Source organism: Sorex araneus, chromosome 9 (genome assembly GCF_027595985.1).
Source record: "Sorex araneus isolate mSorAra2 chromosome 9, mSorAra2.pri, whole genome shotgun sequence".
Taxonomy (NCBI): domain Eukaryota; kingdom Metazoa; phylum Chordata; class Mammalia; order Eulipotyphla; family Soricidae; genus Sorex; species Sorex araneus.
The window spans coordinates 64,987,119-65,010,281 of NC_073310.1; the positions used below are offsets into that span (position 1 = coordinate 64,987,119).

The following is a 23,163-nucleotide window of genomic DNA, read 5'->3' on the forward strand; positions in this document are numbered from 1 at the left end:
GGAGCAATAGCACAGCGTGTAGGGTGTTTGCCTTGCACACGGCCGACCTGGGTTCGATTCTCAGCATCCCATATGGTCCCCTGAGCACTGCCAGGGTTAATTTCTGAGTGCAGAGCCAGGAGTGAGCCCTGTGCATCGCCGGGTATGACCCAAGAAGAAAAAAAAGGAAAAGTAAATTTCTTTAAATGAAACTATTGTGCTTCAGGGGCTGGAGCAGGTACAGCAGGTCAGGCACCTGCCTTGTGTGCAGCCGGCCTGAGTTTGGACCCTTGAGCACTGCTAGTACCCAGGAGCAACGCTGAGAAACAGAAAGCTGTTTTACTTCAAAGGAAGAACGCTCTGATTCTTGTAAGAATTCTCCATGGAGAGCTACGAGTCGGGGGAAGTGCGTTCCGAGTCTCTCGGGGGCTAATGTGCTGCTACTCGGAGAACACGCCTTGCTCAGGGCTGCTCCCAGAGCAGATGTGTCCTGGTCACGGGCCCCGCTGTGTTCCCTGAGTCCCAGCCCTCAGCCAGCCCGAAGAGGAAGCACCAGTGGCTGGGCCAGACAGGCAGGATCTGGGTGAAAATTGGTGAAAAAAACCTTAAGCAGGGGCTGGAGCGATAGCACAGCGGGTAGGGCGTTTGCCTTGCACACGGCCGACCCCGGTTCTAATCCCAGCATCCCATATGGTCCCCTGAGCACCGCCAGGGGTAATTCCTGAGTGCAGAGCCAGGAGTAACCCCTGTGCATCACCAGGTATGACCCAAAAAAAAAAACCTTAAGCAGTTTCCATTCATGCATACGTTACTCACCTTTGAAAAATCGGGGTGGGGGGGATTTGGGAAAGTGCATGCAACCAGGACAGCAGGATTCCGGGGGGTGGGAGCGCACTCCTGGGGCAGGAGGGGCACCTGGGCTCCTGGTCGCCGCCTTCCTCCGAGGGGCTGTGCTTCCGGGACCCAGACTCCTGGCTCTGCCAGCGACTAGCACCCTCACGTCATTGGGGGAGAAGATGGGACAGCACAGCCCACCCTCGGCTGCTTGGCCCCCTCCCCCCTTTCATTTCTCTCTGCCGGTGTGTTTTCCACGAGGGCAGGCGGGGCACGCCCAGCAGTGCTCAGGGCTTCCTCCCGGCTGCCGGGATTGAACCCGTGCTGGCCCGGGAAGGCAGGCGCAGCGCTCCTCTCGAGCCGCCCTCTGCGTCACGGCACCCACCTGGCGACCCCCGCACTCTCGTTTAAGCACTTCGTGTCAGTCCGTGGCCCTGCGGACTGGGAACTGCCGCCTGTCCTGCCTTAGGAGGCGGGTCTGTCCTGTGCTCTCACTGCCTCTTGGGCTGAGCCCGCAGTGCTCGGCGTCTGCTTCCTTGCCGGAGCCCGGGCTGCACCTCTCCAGTAGGACTGTGCTCGGGGTGTGGCGCACGTCAGGCCGGACTCGCAGTGCCGGCTGAGAGACCCCGCCTCGCTCTCCCTGCTCTGCGCACCCTCTCCCGCTCTCCCCTGCACGGCCCGTGTTTCCCACACTTGCTCTCTGCCGTCACCTCTCTCTGGGGGAGCGCAGTTGACCCGGCTCCCCTGGCGTCTGTCTCCCCGGAGCCTCAGATCCTTCTCCCCTCCAGCCTCGCCCGGTGCTCGTGAGCTGTCTGCCCGCACAGCAGGCTCCTTCGTTCTCTTCCCGGAAGTGTCTTCTTCACTGCCGCGTTTTGAGATCGGTGTCACCCCTGTAAACTTGTGCCGCGCTTCTGTCTCATCCTGAAAGAAAGCCTCCCCACTGCTGGGGCTGGCCGGGACCGTCTCTGTCCGCAGGACCGGCGTGTGCAGTTAGCTGGTGAGCCGCCTCCCTCTCGGCCCAGCATGCTCCCACGTCGGGTCATAGCTGCCTTGGCTTACGCTGGCTTTTACCACTGTGAAGTCTCATAGTGCGGTCGTAGAAATTCTGATTCAGATTCAGATAGTAACTTGATCACTTGACGGACAGACTAGTAAAGATAACTTTTGAAAAAGAGAGACCGTTCTCATCTGCTCCAGGTAGGAACGTAGAGGCGCATCTTGGCAGGCTGTGTCTGCAGTTCTTAGAGGCACTTGTGATCCCTCGAGCTGCTCCGAGAAGCTTTCCCGAGGCGGCCTCCAGACTCCAGAGGCGCCTCACAGCATGCCGTGTGCAGCTGATCACGATGATGAAATGTTAGCCATTAAAAGTGGTATTTGCCAACGAATTTTTATATTATACAGAAAGCACTTTATTTTTTAGAAAGGCAAGAGGTAAAATCTTTAAATTCAGTTGTAGTATTTGGAGTGGAAAAACTAGAAAATAATTATAAATCAGTATGAGTAGTGACTTTGGTTCGTGAGGGTATGAGAATCACTTTCTCTGATTTTCTGTTTTCTCATTTTAGCAGAGTTTCTTAATAATGGAGGAAGTGGGGCTGGAGCTATAGTACAGTGGGGGAAGGCGATTGCCTTGCCCATGGCTAACCTGGGTTCTGTCCCCTGCATCGCATACGGTCCCCTGAGCACCTCCAGGAGTAAATCCTGAGCACAGAAGCAGGAGTAATCCCTGAGCACAGCCGGTGTCGCCCAGGCTCCCCCACACACCCCCAAATGGGGGAAGCAACATTCATTTCAATATAAACATTTACACGAATCACTATCACTGAGCTGTGCGTGTAACACGTGTTTATTCAGGTTTGGGGCCACACCTGACTGTGCTGAAGGCTGACTCCCGGCCCTGTGCTTGGGGCTTCCTGCCGTCACCGGAGAGCCTTCTGTGGTGTTGACTGGGCTGGCTCCAAGGCAAGTGCCTCGCCTGCCTGTGCCCAGTCTTGGTACTTTGAAGTACGTGGTCTTTCTGCTGTGTAGGTCTCTGTGCATTTCTGCTGGTGAAATAAGTTCACTGCATACTCCAACGAGGCGTGGATATTTATAAATTGTATGTGCACTTATACCATATGTTTTACGTACAAACTTTAAAAAATGGTAAGTGCAAAGTGTGAAATAAAAAAGCAATATTAATACATCTTCTGAGGAAAAAAATCTATTATTTGCCTTCAATAAATTTATTTTTTATTATTTTTTAAAAATCTGAGGGGCTGGAGCAATGGCACAGCAGGTAGGGTGTTTGCTTTGCACGCTGCTGACCCAGGTTCGATTCCCAGTACCCCATATGGTCCCCTGAACACTGCCAAGCGTAATTCCTGAATGCAGAGCCAGGAGTAGCCCCTGTGCATCGCCAGGCGTGACCCAAAAAGCAAGAAAACAAACAACCAAAAAAAATGAATCACCATGAGATACAGTTAAAAGTTGTTCATGATTTGGTTGCAGTCACGCAGTGTTCCAGCACTGTCCCTTCACCAGGACACACGTCCCAGCACCAAAGGACAAAGTCTTAATCCATATCTCTGTAGCTAAAAATCTCAACTTGCCCTAATTTGGAGACCAGTGATCCACAGAATAAAATAATTCCTTTGAAGCCAAACTTAGTTAGGTAAAGACTTGTGAAGAGTATTTGCAACAGAAACAGCACTTGAATGATAAAATGAATAAAGTTTTGATAAAACAAAAGGAGACAAATCATGGCATCTATTTGGGTGAAATTTTAGAGGGGCTGCTTTGGAGTCCTGACTTCTACGTGTCTAAGAGCTTTGATTAGTGATGGTTACCTTGTAAGGCAGTCTCAGTTCTGCCTTTAGCCGTCAGTGAATCGGACGTGCTCCTCGGGCTGTGAAGATCATTCACTGGAGAACTGTAGCCTTTCAAGAGACATTGAAAAGACAATATACGGAAAGTGTTCTCTTAATTTATCTGTACTGTTACAGAAATTGTTTGACTTTTGGGCCAGAGCAGGTAGGGCATTTGCCTCGCATGCAGCTGACGTGGGTGTGATCCCGGGCACCCCAGTCTGCCAGGAGTGATCCCGGAGCGCAGAGGAACCAGGAGTAAGCCCTTAGCACTGCCGGGTGTGGGCCCCGGGCCCCCCACCCCCAAACCAGTTTTTGACCCTGAAGGAACCAACAAGAGACTAGAAAATATTGAGAGAGAAGTATGCTTGTTTTCTTTTTTAAAAAAAAAAAAAACAAGCTATAGCTTTTGAAAAACTTTTAAAATGAGGGTGTGAGATCATTCATCTCAACATTTAAAAATTATATAGTAAATATTTAAAAATCATATTTTTTATTTCAAATTTATTTATTTATTTATTTTTGCTTTTTGGGTTACACCCAGCGATGCTCAGGGGACCATATGGGATGCTGGGAATTGAACCTGGGTTGGCCGAGTGCAAGGCAAACGCCCTCCCTGCTGTGGTATCATTCCAGCCCCATCAAATTTATTTTATATAATTTAAGAAACTATAAAGGGGCCCTTGCCTGCAGCTGGCCCGGCTTTGACCCCAGCACGACATGCAGTTCCCTGAGCACCCCAGGGTGTGCCTTGCACAGAGCCAGGACCCAGCCCAGCCACCACTGGGCCTTGGCCTTCCCCCCGAAACAATAGTGCTCTCACTCCGTAGATTGTACTGCCTTTGCCTCAGGAAGTCTAAGAATTGTGGGCTCTGTGTGGACACTGTCACCTTTCGAGAATGACACCCCATATCGGTACCAGAGATTTTGGGGGCTGCCACAGCCAGCCGTGCTCCTGTGGGGCTCAGAACCACATGTGGTGCCAAGGGTGAAACCCGGGTTGGCTGTGTACAAGGAAGCGCTTGATTTACTACGCTGTGTCTCCCGCCCAAGAGACTGTTTCGTGTGTGTGTGTGTGTGTGTGTGTGTGTGTGTGTGTGTGTGTGTGTGCGCGCGTGCCTAGTCTCCCTAAAATTCAACTTCCTGAATTACTTTTGAAATGCTTTGCTGTGCATTTTTGGTTTTCTCTTATTCTGTTTTGGGTCACGCCTGGTGCTGCTCAGCAGCAGCTCCGGGCACTGCACTCAGAAGTGACTCCGAGTGGTGCTGGGGGGTTGCCTGGGTTTCAGGGATTGAACTCAGGCTGGTGTGTGTAAGGCAGGAGCCGCCTCCCCCCCCACTGTACTCCCTTCAGTCCCCTTACCTTTTTAAAAACTGAACTCTCACATGGGGTGATGCAGAAAATGCAGAATTTAGGAGGGGATGGGAGGAAGCCTCCACTTAAAATCAGTTTGAGTTAATATTTTAGTTATTTTCTTTACCTATTTTCCTCTCTAGCTTTTCACTGATGAGCTTACATCTTTTTAATATTTCTCCCACTCAGGATGTCCTTTACCCTCTGCATCCTAACGGTTGTATGATCCTTGGTCATGTACGATGTGTATTAAGGAAAGTCCTCACTATGATCTCTCATGTCCCGTTTTTGGTTTTGTTTTGTTGGGGCCACCGCCGGCTCGTTGCTGGGCCGTGGGCTGGCTCTAGCTGTGCCGGAACCGTGTGCCGGGCCGAGCTGGGCTCCCTGTGTGTGAAAAGGTGTACTTTCTCTTTGGAGCTGCTGCCCTGCTCTCAGCCTCTTCATTTCTGTTCTCACTTTACCAACCAGTCCAGCAGGTTCTGGGAGTTCATGTGTCTCTGTTTATGCGGCTTGCTCAGAGTCCAAAAGATGACACCAAAGAACCACTAGGGCTTCGATGTTATGACCCAGTCTTTCGCTCTTTCATACCTCTGAGATCGGTCTAGATTGGTAGATAGGTAGGGATCTCCTGGCTCTGTGCTCAGGGTCATTCCTGGCGGGCTCAGGGGGCTCTGTCCGGGGCCAGGGACTGGCTGTAGGCCGCGTGCAGGTCCACTCTTCTCCAGCCCTGTGTAAGCACCGTGAGTGTGCAGGGCTTGGTGCCAGAGAGACGCTCGGTGTCCAGAGACACCTGCTGTGCCTGCAGGATGGCCGGCTCTGATTCCCAGCGCTGATGCAGCCCCCGAGCGCCACTCGAAACAGGGAAGCCTTTCGTTTACTCAGTGAGCATTTATTTAGTGCCCATCTAGTAGTCCAGAGATAGAGAACATCGTCCCTTGGATTGCTCCCATTGTATAGGCGAGGAACGTGAGCAGTGAACGATGTGGCAGCTGGATTTAGACGCAGCACCTCAGATTGAGAGTTACGCCCTCGAAGCTAGGAGTCCACAAAAGAAGATAACTTAGTAAGAGGAACTGCCTGGATACTGTATTTGCCGTTTCCTTGTGAGAGGGTCTTCATGGAGGCTGTGCTCTTTTAAATTTCACGGCTGGAGTCGTTTCTTCAGGATTGCATTGTTTAATACTACAAACGGCCCTAGTCCTGCCTTGATTTCACGACTACTGTATGCGTAGTAAGTTGTGATGCAGATCAGGTTCTGTCAGGGCTGGAGTAGAACTACAGAGGGCGGGGTTCTTGCTCACATCAGCCGGCCGGTCCCTGGGACCCCCTCTAGGCTCCTGAACACAGGAGTGGTCCCTGGGTGTAGTCAGTCATGACCCCCAAGCCAAAAGTAAAGTTCTGTAATCGAGTTTTTTGTGATTTTTATTTAATGTCGTTTTGTTGGTCCTTCAGATCAGTGCAGTTTTCATGAGTTTCAGGTCGTTTGCTGTGATTTTTGATGAGTAAGTAGGGTTGTGTTTTAAAATTATTCCTAAAGACCTAAAAAAAAATCTAAAAGCCTTCCTCTGATTCTTATGGGATGCAGGCCCTGAAAATTAAGAAGGTCCATTCTTGGTGTTTGCTAGCTGGGTTTGAAAATTCAGTGTCTCTAGAAATGGCTATCGTGAATTGTTTAGCCACTGGTGAGATCAAGTCTTATTTTGAATGCCAGCAAATACCTAGAGGGGGGCATCGCAGTAGAATGTGGTTAACAAGAGACTAGAATTTTAATATTAATTCTTGTTATTGATTAGTGTTGTTTTTATCGATAAACTCAGTTTTTAAAAAGTGTTATTACTCCTCAGAATTTTGGGTGGATCCAGCACTGTGGTTTTATTCTGGAAGGAAAATAGGACACTGACTTCATTGAAAGTACCGTTATATTAGGGTTACTGTTATTCAGAAGATTTCTGTTTTCTGATGAAATTGAAATTTTTGAGGTTAGGCTTGATTCCAATTATCTTGATGTATCTGTTCTCAGCATACCATTGTAAATAAATATTGTTGTGGTCAGTGTTTCTTAAAATATGGGCCGTAAGTAGAGGGCTTATATTTGCAGAGTATTTGAATTTTGCTTCATTTATTATGATTGGTAAGAATAAAAGAATAGCAATTATACTAGAAATTTTAATGAAGTTGTAATTAAAAAGTGGTATTTAGTTTGTAACTACTACATCAACTAAGTTTTAGTATATTTGCTTAAGTGAGCTGTTGGTATTCATTATACTTAAAGCAGCATTTTTTAGTGTATTCCTTATATTAATTTAGTAGGGTAATTTAGTAGTCAGCAGTTTTTAAAAGGGGGTTTATATTGCCAGATAAATTTGAGAAACATTGAATTAAGTTTTTCTTATTTGAGAACCTCTAAATATGACGAAAATATGGTTTCCCCACCCATGTGACCATGGAATAGTTATTCAAAAGACATCTTGGCTTTTGTATTCTCTATAGCGTATTTTGCTTTAACATAATTTAAGTATAGCAAGAAATTATGCCTACATTAATTTAAAATATTTGGGGTGAAACATATTTATGTTTTTATCAGATTTTAAATTGTTAATTATTTAAATAGGATCTAATCTTTTTTATTTTGTAGGTACGAAAAAAGGACCAGATCAATATTGAAACAAAAAATAAAACTGTTCGTTTTATTGGAGAACTTACCAAGTTTAAGATGTTCACAAAAAATGACACACTCCATTGTTTAAAGGTAAGTGGTGAATTTTCACTAATAAAAGAGATAAGTTTTTAGTTGTGAGTGCTGAAAAAACAATGATTAATTTGGAGGAAGACCAAATCACTAGCAGTATACTGAGATGAATACAGTGACCTTAATTGGTCACATGCCATTATCAGTTGCTTCAAGCATTGAACCCTTTGCCGGGAATCAGCCGTAAGGTCTGAGCAGCCCCGCGGAGACTGGAGAGGGGTAGATTCCCGCTGGGAGGCGGGTGCAGACAGCCTGGCGCTCCCTTCAGGGGGCTGGTCTCGCCAGCAGTGGGTTTTCCTTTAATAACTTGGAGACATCACACAAAATGGGCGCGCCAGGGCACGCGCCTCAGACGGGGCCTCCCCCGGTGAATATGTTTCTGTGTTTATCAGAAGCATGTCGGAGGCATGCACATTTCTTTGACACAACAATTCCACTTCTGAAAAGTCATGCGAAGGAACTACAGTCCTAGATGATTGTCACAGGGTGGGGGTGTCCAGACGGGTCAGGGTCAGCCACGGCTGTAGTCCTTGGCTCGCTTCTGCCCAGGGGTGGGCGAATCCCCAGCCACCCGGGCCCCCAGCTTGAGGGGGACAGCCTGGTTGCCTCTGGTCACACTGCACCACCAACCATGGGCCTGGAGGGCTGTGAGCACTTCCGGGGAGAGCCTCAGCTCCGCTCCTCTCAGGCTCGGTCGTGGTAAGTGTAGTTCTTGGTGTAGACTACCACGCGCCCCTGAATCATGCCGGAAAGGAAAGGAAAGGAAATACACTCATGTTCGGCCACAAAAGCCGAGTTGTTAGATGAAATATCCAGATCTATTTTTGGCTTTGAAATTGAGCTCAGAAAAATATTGGAAGGATAAATTCTAAAATGTCTCGGTGGCGTATTTTGTTTATAAGTTTTGTGCAAGCCTTTTGTTGTCAGAATTTTGAAAAGTAAATGTCATGTAAACTAAACCCAAACAAAACAGTAAAAGCTGTTTAGAAAATGTCATCTGTGTGTGTGGTGTGTGTTTACGTAGCATCTATGAATATAGAAAAGGTTTTAATAGTAGTTTTCATACATCTATTTGAGGAAAGACATTAAATACATTGACATTTTTAGTCAGAAAATTTTGACTCATCGAAAGGATGCCTTGCGAACAGGCTTGTTCAGCTAATGCAGATGAGCTTTTGGTTTCTACACTGACATTTTTAAAGTCATCATAAACATCAGAAGTATGATATTTTCTTTCTCTAGTAGGCATGAAGTATTGTCTTTCTGGGTTTTTTATTTTTATTACCATAGATGCTTCTGTCCGACTTTTCCCATCACCACATTGAAATGGCGTGTACCCTCCTGGAAACATGTGGAAGATTTCTTTTCAGATCTCCGGAATCCCACTTGAGGACCAGTGTACTGTTGGTAAGGGGCTGAGGGCCCGGGACAGCTCAGCGCTGGGGTTGAATCAGTGCTGGTGGAGTGTGGGCCCTTCTGGGCCACCGGGCGGTCTCGCCCTCCCTGGCTGTAAGTACCACTGAGAGGCTTGCATCAGGTAGGACAGGTGGGGGTCCTGTGTGTGTGTTGCTTCATTAAGTAGGACAGAGGGGCCAGGGGGGTGTGCATGTGTGTCGTACTTCACACACACTTTTTAGTCACGGTGCTTGCTGGGGTCCCGTTCCTGTTGTGTCTGAGCATTTGGTGGCCGCACTTCTGGGAGTCATCCATTGGCCACGCTGTTTCCACCGTGCAGTGCCCGTCAGAGTCCGAGAGTCGTAGACCGTGGACGTCAAAGGCTCTGGGTGGCACCGATGACCCCAGCCCGCAGAGCTGCTGGCACTGTCCTGGCATCCCGGGTGCTGCCTGGGTTGGACGAGGGCCTCACCAGCCTCATGCGTGCGGAGCAGGGCTCCTGCTGAGGCGCTGTCCTCAGGCCCAGGCTGGTGTTGGCAGGAAGATCAGTGCGGAGGGAGTACGACAGCCGGGACAGTGAGGACAGTCAGCAGGAAGGGGGGCGGGGGTGGCACGCAGGCCGTGCTCGTGGTGTGAGGAGGCAGAGACGCTTGGCACTGGCTGAGAAATGCTGAGCGGTGAGGAGAAAGAGAAGTGCTAAGGCTGATCTGGTCCCGGTCCCTCGCGATGAGGGCCAGCCCCCCGGCCAGGGCGTGGGTCGGGGGCTGTGAAGCGTGTGCATGCCCCGAGGGTGTCAAGTACACTGGGGTTTGTTTGGAAGCAGAAAATGCTCGAACTGGCTTGATTTAGTATTGGTCTGACTGATGCCGAATGGGTTTGAGGTGTGTGGGGAGACGCTTGTGAAGCCGCCTCCCCCGGCGCTCCCGTGGCCAGCCGCGGAGCAGTGCGGCCCAGAGGCAGAGAGCTGTTAGGGATGCCAGAGCGTCACAGGTTAAAATGGAGCAGCAATAAGGGGCACGCGAACACACACACACACACACACACACACACACACACACACACACAGAGGCACGCACACAAGCACACAGGCACGCGCGCGCGCACGTTGCGTTAGCAGACGAGGAACAGTGCAGAGCCTGGTATACTGAAGGGTCTGGCACACAGCGGGCTTTTCCCCGGTGTGTGACGGCTTCCTCGTGAGAGCAGACAGACGGGGGAGGCTTGGCCGGGGCTCCGGGAGGCCGGGGTCTGCGTAGGTCCTGGGAGCAGCAGGGAAGCGTCACAGCCCGTTCTGGAGCCGACAGACGTGGCCTGAGGAGAGCTGGACACCGAGCTCCGCCCGCCACCCTCATCCTGACGGCAGCTTTGGGGGGTCCCACACACCTAGAACCCACAGCTCCAGCGTCAGTCTCGTCTCGCCGCCCAGTACTGACCTTAGTCTGAGCTTTGCCGCCGCCGTCTCTCCTCAGCCTCTGTTCTCACTCTCGCCACTGCGCTGCTCCCGTGGTCATCGCTGAAAGGTCACTTCTCGAGAGGTTTGCCCAGGAGCTCCTGAGTGACGAGGAAGAGCCCATTCTTGTTTCTTTTAATCTGCTTTAGTGAGTCACCGTGAGGTGCAGTTACAGGCTTACAGACTTTCGTGCTTACGTTTCAGTCATACAGTGTTTGTGCCCATCCCTCCACCCGTGCCCGTTCTCCACCACCAACGTTCCGGTATCTCTCCCGCCACCCCCCCGCCACTTCCCCTTCCCCGCCTCTGTGGCGGGCGAATTCCCTCTACCTCTCTCTCCTTCTGGATGTTACGGTGTGCAGTATTGGTAGTACGTGACCCATTATTCCTCACCCTAGTAGCACGGCATTTCCCTTCGTGTACTGGTCACACTAAGTTTATTTGTGGGCCAGCTTTTCCCTCTTTGTTCCCAGACTTGTTTTTAAAGAGTGGGAATCAGTCATATTTTCTTGTTTGTTGGCCATTGCCTAGCATTTTGCATAGTGCCTAGCTTAGCTTAAGTGTCAAGAGAAACACGTATGAGGGATTGAGTGAATCCAGTAATCCTAATCCTTAGCTGGACGCCGTTTTAAGACCTAGGAGTGCTGCTTGACTGTCTCTGGGCTCCACTGTGCACCGGCTAGCAGGGACGCCAGCCTGCCCAGCGTGTCCGGAGGGGCCAGGCAGAAGCCTGAGTAGTTGGTGGCGGGCTCAGTCAGTGAGTCAAGGGCCCTGGACATGTGTCAGGTGAAAGTTGGCTTTTGGCTTTCTTGTTCGTGGAATCTCCTGGTGCAGTACACGAGGGCACAGACTCGGAGGATAAATTCCTTCGCAGTTGGTGCGTGTGGGCAAGCGAGAGCAAGCACTGTAGGAGTTTTTCTGTTCGTGTTCCTTAACTTCAGTCCCTCGTCCGTGTATGTGAGCCGGGTCCTACTGAGGGCCCAGCCGCTCATCAGAACTGCTATGAACGGACAATTGTGGGAATGAGACAAGCAGTCCCGGGTGACTGTGTTCCAGTGTGCCTTGTGGTACAAGGGGATGCACACGCTTTCCAGACTACCTGGTGGATTATTTTTTTCCTTATTCTTTTTCCCTCTCCCTGAAGTCTTACCACTGAAAATGGAGGTTGACTTAGAATAAGGGAAATCTTGGGATGAAAGGGTTTTGATGAGTTTGGATTTTAATTGTAGGAACAAATGATGAGGAAGAAACAAGCAATGCATCTCGATGCAAGGTACGTCACGATGGTGGAGAATGCATATTACTACTGCAACCCTCCCCCGGCTGAGAAAACGGTGAAGAAGAAGAGGCCTCCGCTCCAGGAGTATGTCCGGAAACTGCTGTACAAGGACCTCTCCAAGGTCACCACCGAGAAGGTCAGTCGTCACAGAAGCGTGGAGCAGTGGTTGTTGGGCTCTCCGAAGAGGGACCACGTTTGTCAGTGTTCAGCAGATGTCATCTTTTTGCATGCCTTCTCCAGCGTGTTGCTTCGGGTCAGAAACGTGTATTCCAGGATCCTAGATCACTTGTTCATAGAGTCCTTCAGCGCCCCGCAGAGTGGACGAGGAATGCTCTGCATTCCTCACCTGGTGTGAGTGAAGAAGCTGAAGCAGAACCATGCAGGTTGCGGGGGCCGTGTGCTGCCAGGGCTTGACCCGAGTCCGACCCGTGTGCTACCATGAAGTGTTTCCCAGTTTGAAGCAGACCCCCACACCCTCAGTCGAGTCTCAGGACCTGTCTGTGTTCACTGCTGTGGCTCATTTCAGTGATAAGCAAATTCTCTTCATCCAGGTTTTGAGGCAGATGCGCAAGTTACCCTGGCAGGACCAAGAAGTGAAAGACTATGTCATCTGCTGCATGATAAACATCTGGAACGTGAAGTACAACAGCATCCACTGCGTGGCCAACCTCCTGGCCGGGCTGGTGCTGTACCAGGAGGATGTTGGGATACACGTGGTGGACGGGGTTTTAGAGGACATCCGGCTAGGGATGGAGGTGAGCGCGGGGGTGCAGGGCCGCCCCTGGCTCTGCACTCGGGGACCCCCCGGGATCCTGGGGATTTCCCCGCCCTACTATCGCTCTGGCCCCTTGGTGATGGTATTTTTGAAAAATAACCCTTTGAAAACCATCCTTTCTCCTGCTGTCATTTCCTTATGCTGCTTTGGAGTTAATGGTTTCTTGATAAACCCCGTCTCGAGCAGGACCCTTTCAGACCTCTGGAATAAGAAGTTGTTTAGTTCCTGGAATGCAGAGAAAATTTATGGCGGTATTGAGAGAATTGCATCTGACCGTTTCACACTGTCAGTCCCTTTAGTGATCACTTCATACTCAATATACTGTCCAGTCGATTCTTTTTATTACAGTATTTTAAAGGTAGCCGTTTCCTAGAGATAGAAAGGGGCACCCAGGAGCCATCACTTTACTTTCAAGGAAGAAAGGACATTACTATCTTTTTCTCTGTTTGGGTCTTGGGAAGTTCACCCCTTCTCAGCCCTTCACTATTTTTTTTTAACGGCAGTGTTCTCCCCCTCTCTGTGCCCCTTCAGGTTAATCAGCCTAAGTTTAATCAGAGACGTATCAGCAGTGCCAAGTTCTTAGGAGAACTTTATAATTACCGAATGGTGGAATCGGCTGTGATCTTTCGAACTCTTTATTCTTTCACTTCGTTTGGCGTTAACCCCGACGGCTCGCCAAGCTCGCTCGACCCCCCAGAGCACCTCTTCCGGATCCGCCTCGTGTGCACGATTCTGGACACCTGTGGCCAGTACTTCGACAGAGGCTCCAGTAAACGAAAGCTTGATTGCTTCCTCGTGTATTTCCAGGTACATCGACTAATACACACATCATTGTTCTATAAAAGACGGAAAAGAAAGCAAGGTAGCGTTCATGTATCAGACAGTGTGCCCTAGGTAGATCAAGTCTCTCGCAAGATTGTTTTTAGAATTGAAAATACACAGTGGAGGCGCTGTTTATTTTTGTTTGTTTGTTTGTCATCAGCGGTACGTTTGGTGGAAGAAGAGTCTAGAGGTCTGGACAAAAGACCACCCGTTTCCTGTTGACATCGATTACATGATCAGCGATACTCTTGAGCTGCTTAGACCAAAGATCAAGCTCTGCGATTCTCTAGAAGAATCCATCAGGCAGGTGCACGACTTGGAACGAGAATTCTTAATAAAACTAGGTAAGCAATTAACCACAGAAAGAAGGCGAAGGAGTTCCTGGAATTTGCTCTGCATCTTTAGCAGCATCTGCTCTGGCCCCTCTCTTCCATGATGAATGTCACAGGATAGCGTCAGGCAGGCTCTGAGGTGACCTTTTCTTGATTTCGTTATCTTTGTTTGGAGGAAAGCAGTCAAGTAGGACTTGACGCACATGGTAGGCACAGAAACCAACCTGTCGACCTCTCTTCTTTATTTTGCATTTTGGGTCGCACCTGGCGATGCTCAGCGTTACTCCTGGCTCTGCACTCAGGAATCACTCCTGGTGGTGCTCAGGGGACCAGATAGGGTGCCGGGGATCGAATCCAGGTCAGCCCTTTGAAGGCAAATGCCCTCCCCACTATGCTCTTTGCTCCTGCCCGATGACTTTTTTTAATTTTAGAATTTTGGGTTACTTATCTACTATCTGCTTGCGTAGTATACATTTTCAATAAGCGTTTTTTGCAACAGTTTTTTGCAGGCTAGAAGGAGGGGAGGGGAGTCCTTGTGAGATGTTTGGAACTGTTGGGCAGTTAAACCTGACACTGGGGGTGATGCCCCTTTTTCTGGACTAGAGGAAATGTACTGCCAGGGGGCTCGATTTCCTTCCGTTTCCTTCTGAGACTTGCCGGAGAGGACTGTGGGCAGCTGCGCCATGGGCAGTGAGAGCACAGCCTGTGGCCGCCCAGTGTCGTGGACTGCCCTGTGCCCTGACGCTCGGGAACCCTGGGCCTTACCAGTTGGACCAGTCCTTTCACCTCACATTACAGATCTGAAGAATCAGTTGAATAAGCCTGAACATGTCGTTTTTTCCTCTGAAACTTTTTCATACTATGTTCAGCATGGTGATAAGATTTTTGAATCTGATTACCTTTTTATTTGAACCTATGTTTTGAGGAGTCCCCTCCGTCTGTGCCAGGAGTCGGGAGTTCGTGCCCCTAGCAGTCCCTGCCGTGGTGCGAGCCTCATGGTGCTTGGAGCCAGTGGTGCTGGGTGGGCCGCGTGGGGGCTTTGCAGTGTCGGGGAACTAGCTCAGGGGTTCTGCTAGGGATGCTTTTCCTCCCACTGAACTCATAAGAGCGCGTAGGGTTCTTCTCTGTTGGCTGCACTTTCCCTCCAGGTCGCCTACCTTCCTCTTCATTTCAGGTTTCTAACGGTACAGAACAGTCATTTCAAGCAGAAGACTTCTGTAGCTATTTATTTTCTTCTTTTGTTTCATTTGCTTGATGTGTTTTGAAATGATTAAGCCTTAGCCTTGTTCCCCAAAGCCTCTGTGAGCAGCTCTGTCCGTACGGTGTGTACGAGGAGATACTGGTTGGTGCTGTTTGCGTTCCGAGAGCAGTGGAATGCGCCTCGTCCCGTCGAGACCGGAGTCGATCAGAGTAATCAGGCTTCTGCTCGGGCTTCTGTGCTCAGACTCCGGGGAGGAGCGGCCAGAAGCACGGCTGAGGGCAGGCTTACCTGGCGTGGAGGGCCTGGTTCTAGTCCCAGTACAGGGGGGGAGGGGGCACTCTCAGTTATGGAAAGAAAAAGCGTTGTTTACTCTTTGTAGGTGCAGTTCTTAAAAGACAGTGGCAGCTGGACCCATCATGCTTCTCGGGCCACCCCGTTTCCTCCTGCGACTTAGGGTCTGAATGTCAGCAGTGCAGGAGGAGATATCAGTAGTAAATCTACTTTGGTTTGTTTTTTGCTAGACCGTAAGATAGTAACATAATATCTTCTTTATACTAATTGTTTTCAGGCACTCTCAAATTATTTCATTTTAATTTAGTGGTGGCCCACTAATAATTATCAGGAAAACACTTAAGACATCACTGTCACTGTATCGCTGTCATCCCGTTGTTCATCGATTTACTCGCAGGCACCAGTAACGTCTCTATTATACTCAGCCCTGAGATTTTAACAGCCTCTCTTTACTCGTCTTTCCCAACAATTGGAGGCTTTCAGGGTCAGGGGAATGAGACCTATCGTTACTGTTTTTGGCATATCGAATCCGCCACGGGTAGCTTGCCAGGCTCTGCCGTGCGGGCGAGATACTCTGGGTAGCTTGCTGGCTCTCTGAGAGGTATGTATATATCTTTTACTGTATTTGGGATATGAATACGCCATGGGGAGCTTGCAAGGCTCTCCCGTGCGGGCAGTAGACTCTTGGTAGCTTGTCAGGTTCTCCAAGCGGGAGAACAGGGCTATTTATTAGATGTCGTGCAGCCAAGCAGAGCCTTGACAGTTGAAGACCTCCAGAACCCGGCCACAGCCATGCTCGAGGCCACTCTCCACACATTCGGACGAGCCTCATTACACAAGTGCCGTGTAATCCAGCCAACGGCCAACAGCCAGAGACTATAAGACCAAGCTCCCGGAAGAGAGCGACACAGAGTCTCTTGGCCCCCGCGCCTGGCTGTCTCCACCGGGGCCCCTCGGAGGGGATGGGTTGCCTTTCCCTCCCTGCTCCAAGCAGAGCCTTGACTGAAAACATAACAAACAAAAAATCACTAGTATTCTGTACACAAAGATAGACATAGATAAACGTTTTCATACATACTTTCTTCCTTCACAAGTTTTTTTTTCCCACATTTCAAATTTTTTTAACAGTAAAAGGCTGACCCGCGTTCAATTTCTCCGCCCCTCTCGGAGAGCCCAGCAAGCTACCGAGAGTATCGAGCCCGCAAGGCAGAGCCTGGCAAGCTACCCGTGGCGTGTCGGATATGCCAAAAACAGTAACAATAAGTCTCACAATGAGAGACATTGCTGGTGCCCGCTCGAACAAATCGATGAGCCACGGGGTGACGGCACAGCACCAACCAGTGTTTCCTCGTACACACCGTACGGGCAGCGCTGCTCACAGAGGCTTCGGGGAGCAAGGCTAAGGCTTAATCATTTCAAAACACATCAAGTAATGAAGCAAAAGAAGAAAATAAATAGATACCGAAGTCTTCTGCTTGAAATGACTGTTCTGTACCGTTAGAAACCTGAAATGCAGAAGGAGGCGACCTGGAGGGAAAGTGCAGCCAACAGCGAAGAACCCTGCGTGCTTCTCCGGGTTCCTGGGAGGGGCCGGGGGGCAGAGCCCTGTGTTTGCACAGAGCCGACTTTTGCTACGTGATATATGAAATGTTTCTCACGTGAAATTTTTTTAAAATATTAAAAATATTTTTTAAATTGTCACATGAAATTTTTTTAACTCTCCATTCTTTATCAGTTGGCTATATCTACATGCACGAATGTGGATAATTTATTCTGTTGGTTGGGACTTGAGTTATTTGCAGTTTCATACCACCATAAATAGTATATTTGTGTTATTTATATGTACCTTAGTTTTCTTAGAATAGATAAAAATCATTACTTTTATCTATTTTTCTAATTTCAAAACAAAACCAAAATGTAAGAGATTTAATATATAATGAAAGTTATTATATTTTAATAAAAATTTATTTTTTGCTTTGGCATATAATCTAATTCTGGCTTGGGATTTCTAGATTAATAGAAGGAACAGAAAGGGGGCTAGAGTGATAGCACAGCAGGTAGGGCGTTTGCCTTGCACGCGGCCAACCCGGGTTCGAATCCCAGCATCCCATATGGTCCCCTGAGCACCGCCAGGGGTAATTCCTGAGTGCAGAGCCAGGAGTAACCCCTGTGCATCGCCGGGTGTGACCCAAAAAGAAAAAAAAAAAAAAAAAAAAAAATAGAAGGAACAGAAAAGAGAAATGAAATGAATAAAAATGAGAAGCCATATGAATAAATCATAATACAAACCAACAGCATTTTTAAAAAAAGAATAAAGAAGGGGCTGGAGGGGAATTGTTGGGGAAGGCATTTGCCTTGCACGTGGCCAACCCTGGGTTCGATTCCTAGCATCCCATATGGTCCCCTGAGCACCGCCAGGAGTGATTCCTGAGTGCAGAGCCAGGAGTAACCCCTGAGCAATGCTGTGTGTGACCCAAAAAAGCAAAAAAAAAAAAAAGAAGGGGCTAGAGCAATAGCACAGAGGGTAGGCACTTGCCTTGCACTTGGCCGACCCGGGTTCGATTCCCAGCATCCCATATGGTCCCCTGAGTACCACCAGGAGTAACCCCTGTGCATTCCCCGTTGTGACCCAAAAAGGAAAAAAAAAAGAAACAGATGTTTCTCATGGTTTAGAAACAGTTGCATAAATGAAAGGTGAGAAGTAATGCCAACCGCTCCAACCCCCTCCCACACACACACACTTAATTTTTTCAGGATGCAATGGACTGGAAATCTTCTTATTTTGCATGTTTTTAAGCTATTAAACACTGATTTACAAAGTTGTTCATAGTATAATTGTTGGGGCATTCAGTGTGGAACTGGGAGTTGGGAAGCTAGGGTGAAGCTTGGCGGGGCGTTCCGAGGAGTGGGATGGGAAGTGCTCGGGGGTCGCAGCGGTCAACGTTTAAATACGTGTTTTTATTTAATTATTTTGGGTGTGGGGCCACGCTTGACAGTGCTCGGGCTTGTTCCTTAGTCTGTGCTGCCTGGTGGCGCCCCACGTGGAAGGCTGAGGGTAGGACCAGCCTGGCCCTGCTTGCTCACGCGCTGCTGAATGAAATGTGTCACCCAGGGGCTCCTGGCCGGCCACTGGCCAGACCACCCCCGTCCACTGTCCTGGCACTCCAGCCCTGGGCGTAGCTTCAGCCAGTGCCAGTGTTGAAACGGTCTCTTCGCCTCTCCAATGTGTTTCTCTACTTTCCCACATTTCAAGGCCTCGTGAATGATAAGGATTCCAAAGACTCGATGCCAGAAGGGGAGAACCTTGATGACGACGAGGAGGAAGAGGAGGGAGGCGCGGAAACGGAGGAGCAGTCTGGGAACGAGAGTGAAGTGAACGACCCGGAGGAAGAGGTGCTGCTCCCGTGCTCAGCGTAGTCCAGGCTGTGGCCCAGGCTGCGAGTCCGTGTGTCCTGTCTCCCTGGTCTGTGCGCGTGCAGTACTTGGCAGCCTTGGGGGCGGGCGAGCCCACCGCCACACTGGCTCTCTGCCCCTCGGATGCTTGCACCCCGACTCCTGTGGCTGAGAAGTGTCCAGGTTTGGGGGCTAGAGAGAGGATCGTGGGCAAGTGCTTGGCCCCAATGTGCCCGGCCTGGGCTCAGTCCCCTGTACCCCATGGTCCCCCTGAGTCTCCCGGGAGCAGACCCCTGCGCGCAGGGCCAGGAGTCAGCCCCCTCAGCACCACCAGATGTGGCTCAAACCCAGCCCCTCCCCCCAAAGAAGAAAAGAAATGTTAATGTATTTGTAGCTTAGCTCTTACCCTGTTTTTGAATCAGAAAAACCTTTTTAATGGTAAATGATTACATTTTCCAAAGACATAATTAGGTGTTTCTCTTTTGCAAATTTAATTTTGAATTACAGAACTAAGTTCCTACATTTTGGGGGAAGAATGCATTCATTTTTGTACTTTGCTAAAAATGTCTCTAATAAGTAAATTTTTGGGGTGGGGGTCACACCCAGAGGTGCTCCGGACTTCTGGCTCTGTGTTTAGGGCTCCCTCCTGGTGGGGCCTGGGGAACCGTATAGGATGCTGGGGATCGAACCCAGGTCAGCCACATGCAAAGCAAGCACCTTACCCTCTACTATCACTCGGGCCCCCAGTAATTAATTCTTAGTTCTAATTTTATGTGATCTGTAAATGTTCGATGATTAGCATTTGCTTCCTGGCGGAAATGATCTTCTGTTGGCTCAGGAGGAGAAGCTGGACTCTAGATATTTTGTGGATGCTGTGAAAGGGGGTGGCGCTGGGGGTAGCCGGGCAGACACTGAGCCTTCCCTGTGTGCTGCTGCCTTTCTTGCACCTTTTGGGACAGCACGAGGAGGCGTGTCCAGTCCTGTCTTACAGGACTCTCCTGGGGGCGGGCAGGGGCGCTGAGGGGTTTCTCCCCGTCACTGATAGCAGTGAGTCTTCACGTGCGTCGCCGCACTCTTCTGGGCCTTCCTTTGTCCTACTAAAGGGGGACGGGCCCAGGGATGGCGCCCGATTGAAGACTGTGTCCGTGAGGCTCTGGTTCATACCCTGCGCCACCAGGGGTGTGGGAACAGAGATGCCTCCTGGCAGACGGGGGCAGAGCCAAGCACAGCCAGGTGCCTGCGAGCTCCCTCTCTGGGTCCTCCAGGATGCAGGGCCACTGCTGTCACTCCAGGACGCAGGGCCACTGCTGTCACTCCAGGATGCAGGGCCACTGCTGTCACTCCAGGACGCAGGGCCACTGCTGTCACTCCAGGACGCAGGGCCACTGCTGTCACTCCAGGACGCAGGGCCACTGCTGACACTCCAGGACGCAGGGCCACTGCTGTCACTCCAGGACGCAGGGCCACTGCTGTCACTCCAGGACGCAGGGCCACTGCTGTCACTCCAGGACGCAGGGCCACTGCTGACACTCCAGGACGCAGGGCCACTGCTGTCACTCCAGGACGCAGGGCCACTGCTGTCACTCCAGGACGCAGGGCCACTGCTGTCACTCCAGGACGCAGGGCCACTGCTGTCACTCCAGGACGCAGGGCCACTGCTGTCACTCCAGGACGCAGGGCCACTGCTGTCGGCTGGTGCTGCCGTGAGCTTGGCGCCCGTCTCCGGGAAGTAAAGCAGGGCTGTGAGACACCCAGTCTCAAGTTAGTGTCAGGGGAGACGTCACAGAAGGCTCCGGAACCTCGGCTGTTCAGAGGAGCTTGTAGCAGGGTCTGGTGGGCCCCTCCCCTTGTAGGCAGATGGCATACAAGGCTGAAACATGAGCGCAGTAAACAGGCGCACACAAGTTCTAGAATCTTCCGGGGATCTCGCGCAGGTCTCCACCTGAGTTGGAGAGATGCAGGTGGACAGGAGCGGTGCCCGCCCTCGGGTCCCCAGCACACACTCCCCCGAGCAGCTCGCCCGGCCAGGACAAGCCAAAATGCCGTGACCTTCTCGGGGTGCCCTGTTAACCTGAGACTGTTTCAGGAGGGTTCCGATAACGACGATGATGAAGGTGAGGAGGAAGAGGAGGAGAACACAGATTACCTCACAGACTCCAATAAGGAGAATGAGACCGACGAAGAGAATACTGTGAGTATGGCGCCCTTAGCCACTGGCGTGTTGCTTTGGATGATGGGAAATAAATCTTTGGAAATTCATTTTCGACGAACTTTTTAATTTCGTGACTAATAGTGTTACAGTTTTTACTTACTCCGTGTTTTGTCTGAGTTATCATGAAACAAAGCCTTCTACAAAACAACTCTGGCATAATTTGTTTTTCAAAGGAGGTCATGATTAAAGGAGGTGGACTTAAACATGTGCCGTGCGTGGAAGATGAAGACTTCATTCAGGCCCTGGATAAGATGATGCTAGAGAATCTCCAGGTAGTAAATATCGCTCCTAAAAGACCCGCGTGCGACCCTGCAGCCCTCTCGGCCTTGCCTGCAGGAGCCCGTTGCCCTCTTTGCCCATCCTGCCTGCCTTCCGCGTGTGGGTTTGAGTGTCTCTGAGAGAGGGTAGCGTATGTGACCAGGAGACATAGAACTAAGCAAGTCCGCTGGCTGTGCCTTCGCCCAGCCTCTGTCCCTCCCCTGCCCTGGGCGGGTGGGCGCTCTGCATGGCCAGGAGAGGGGGGTGTAGGGGCTGGGGGTCCTTAGTTCCATCTGCACTCAGAAAGGTTGCTTTCGCTCCAGTGGCGGCAGTTCTTAGAAATAAAGAACTGTGAGTGAATTGTTTTGTGCTTTGTATGTACATAGAAGTTGTGTGTTTTGAAGTATTTATTGGTGTCTTTTTTTTTCCATTTCTATTTGTAAGCAACGGAGTGGTGAATCTGTTAAAGTGCACCAGCTTGATGTCGCTATTCCCCTGCACCTCAAAAGCCAGCTGAGGAAAGGGCCCCCCCTTGGCGGGGGGGAGGGAGAGGCGGAGTCTGCAGATACGATGCCGTTTGTCATGCTAACAAGAAAAGGCAATAAGCAGCAGGTGAGGAACTGTCTGCGTTCACCGCTGGGTTGCCGGTTGGCTGAGCGCTGGCTGTTTCCCGGGGCTCATTGTCGTCCCCTGCGGAGGGAGAGGGTTGGCCGTGAACCACCCGGTGGCAGAAGTCCTCGCCTGCCAGGCGCTGGGAGAAGCAGCAGGCGTCCCTGGGTCTCGGCCCAGGGTCAGTCCCTGGCACCGGGTGTCCCTCCAGGCACCACCAGGACCAGCTTCCAGCTGAGCACCACCGAGGCCCCGAGGCCGTCTCTGAAGTGTACGTGTTCTGGTAGCAGATACAGAACCCCCCAGGGGGAGGCATCCCCACGTTCAGGTTTGAAAGGAAAGCTGGATCCTGACAGACCTCAGACCAGGTGACCCTCGCCTCCCTTTCCTGGCCTTTTAGTTTCTGACTCAGGGATTCTTGCATTTGTCTTTCAAGTGGTCACTGAGTGTCTGCCAGGTGCCGGCCATGGTTCTGATGCTGAGGCTTTGGACAGCGGCTTTGCCCCGGGTCCGACACGCTGCAGAGGCAAGGTGGCAGCCGCACTGCCACTTCCTCATCAGATTCGGGGTAGATTGTTCATTGCCAGGTCCTTTTTTTTAAGTTCCTTTTGCTTTCTCATTTCTAAAATTAAGCTCCTCGTAAGAGTTGATGGAGGGGCCGGAGCCATAGCACAGCGGGGAGGGTGTTTGCCTTGTATGCGGCCAACCCGGGTTCAATCCCCAGCATCCCATATGGTTCCCCGAGCACTGCCAGGAGTAATTCCTGAGTGCAGAGCCAGGAGGAACCCCCTGAGTATCGCTGCGTGTGACCCAAAAAGGGAAAAAAAAGAGTCAATGGAATCTGTGGCAATTGGTATCCTTTAAAAAGATTATGTGGCATAAAAAATCACGGTCACTGTACCACTGTCACTGTCATCCCGTTGATCATTGATTTGCTCGAGCGGGCCCAGTAACGTCTCCATTCGTCCTAGTCCTGAGATTTTAGCAGCCTCTCTTTACTCGTCCTTCCCAACAGTGCCACATTGGAGGCTCTTCAGGGTCAGGGAATGAGACCCATCATTGTTATTGTATTTGGCATATGAATACGCCACGGGGAGCTTGCCATGCTCTCCCCCTTCTGGGCAATAAACTCTCGGCACCTTGCCAGGTTCTCCAAGAGGGAGAAGGCTGTCGGATATTAGATGTTAGGCTGCGATGTGGCCGCGCGTTTCTGGGAGCTTGGTTTTATAGTCTCTGGATGTTGGCCTTTGGTGGGATTACATGGTGCCAGGGGCAGTCCCTGGGTGTGACTGCTTAGCTACTGGAAAATGGGGGATCTGGGTGAAAGAGGCCCAGTCCCAATCCGAGCAGCCTTGGAGATCTCAGCCTCAGGTTCCGCTCACCT

The 23,163-nt window shown here is 50.5% G+C and overlaps 1 protein-coding gene across 3 annotated transcripts in view; it reads left to right on the forward strand.

Moving 5' to 3' along the window:
* Positions 1 to 23,163, forward strand: part of UPF2 (UPF2 regulator of nonsense mediated mRNA decay) — a 78,774-nt gene that overhangs the window by 46,496 nt on the left and 9,115 nt on the right. For 2 of the 3 annotated variants that reach the window (XM_055146861.1, XM_055146860.1), the window contains exons 11-20: positions 7,649 to 7,762; positions 9,053 to 9,169; positions 11,837 to 12,022; positions 12,438 to 12,641; positions 13,193 to 13,468; positions 13,644 to 13,827; positions 18,561 to 18,700; positions 20,787 to 20,891; positions 21,086 to 21,187; positions 21,615 to 21,782. In XM_055146861.1, the coding sequence (XP_055002836.1) occupies positions 7,649 to 7,762; positions 9,053 to 9,169; positions 11,837 to 12,022; positions 12,438 to 12,641; positions 13,193 to 13,468; positions 13,644 to 13,827; positions 18,561 to 18,700; positions 20,787 to 20,891; positions 21,086 to 21,187; positions 21,615 to 21,782 (1,596 nt within the window). The remainder of the gene's footprint in view (positions 1 to 7,648; positions 7,763 to 9,052; positions 9,170 to 11,836; positions 12,023 to 12,437; positions 12,642 to 13,192; positions 13,469 to 13,643; positions 13,828 to 18,560; positions 18,701 to 20,786; positions 20,892 to 21,085; positions 21,188 to 21,614; positions 21,783 to 23,163) is intronic. The other variant, XM_055146862.1, reaches the window with a different exon arrangement.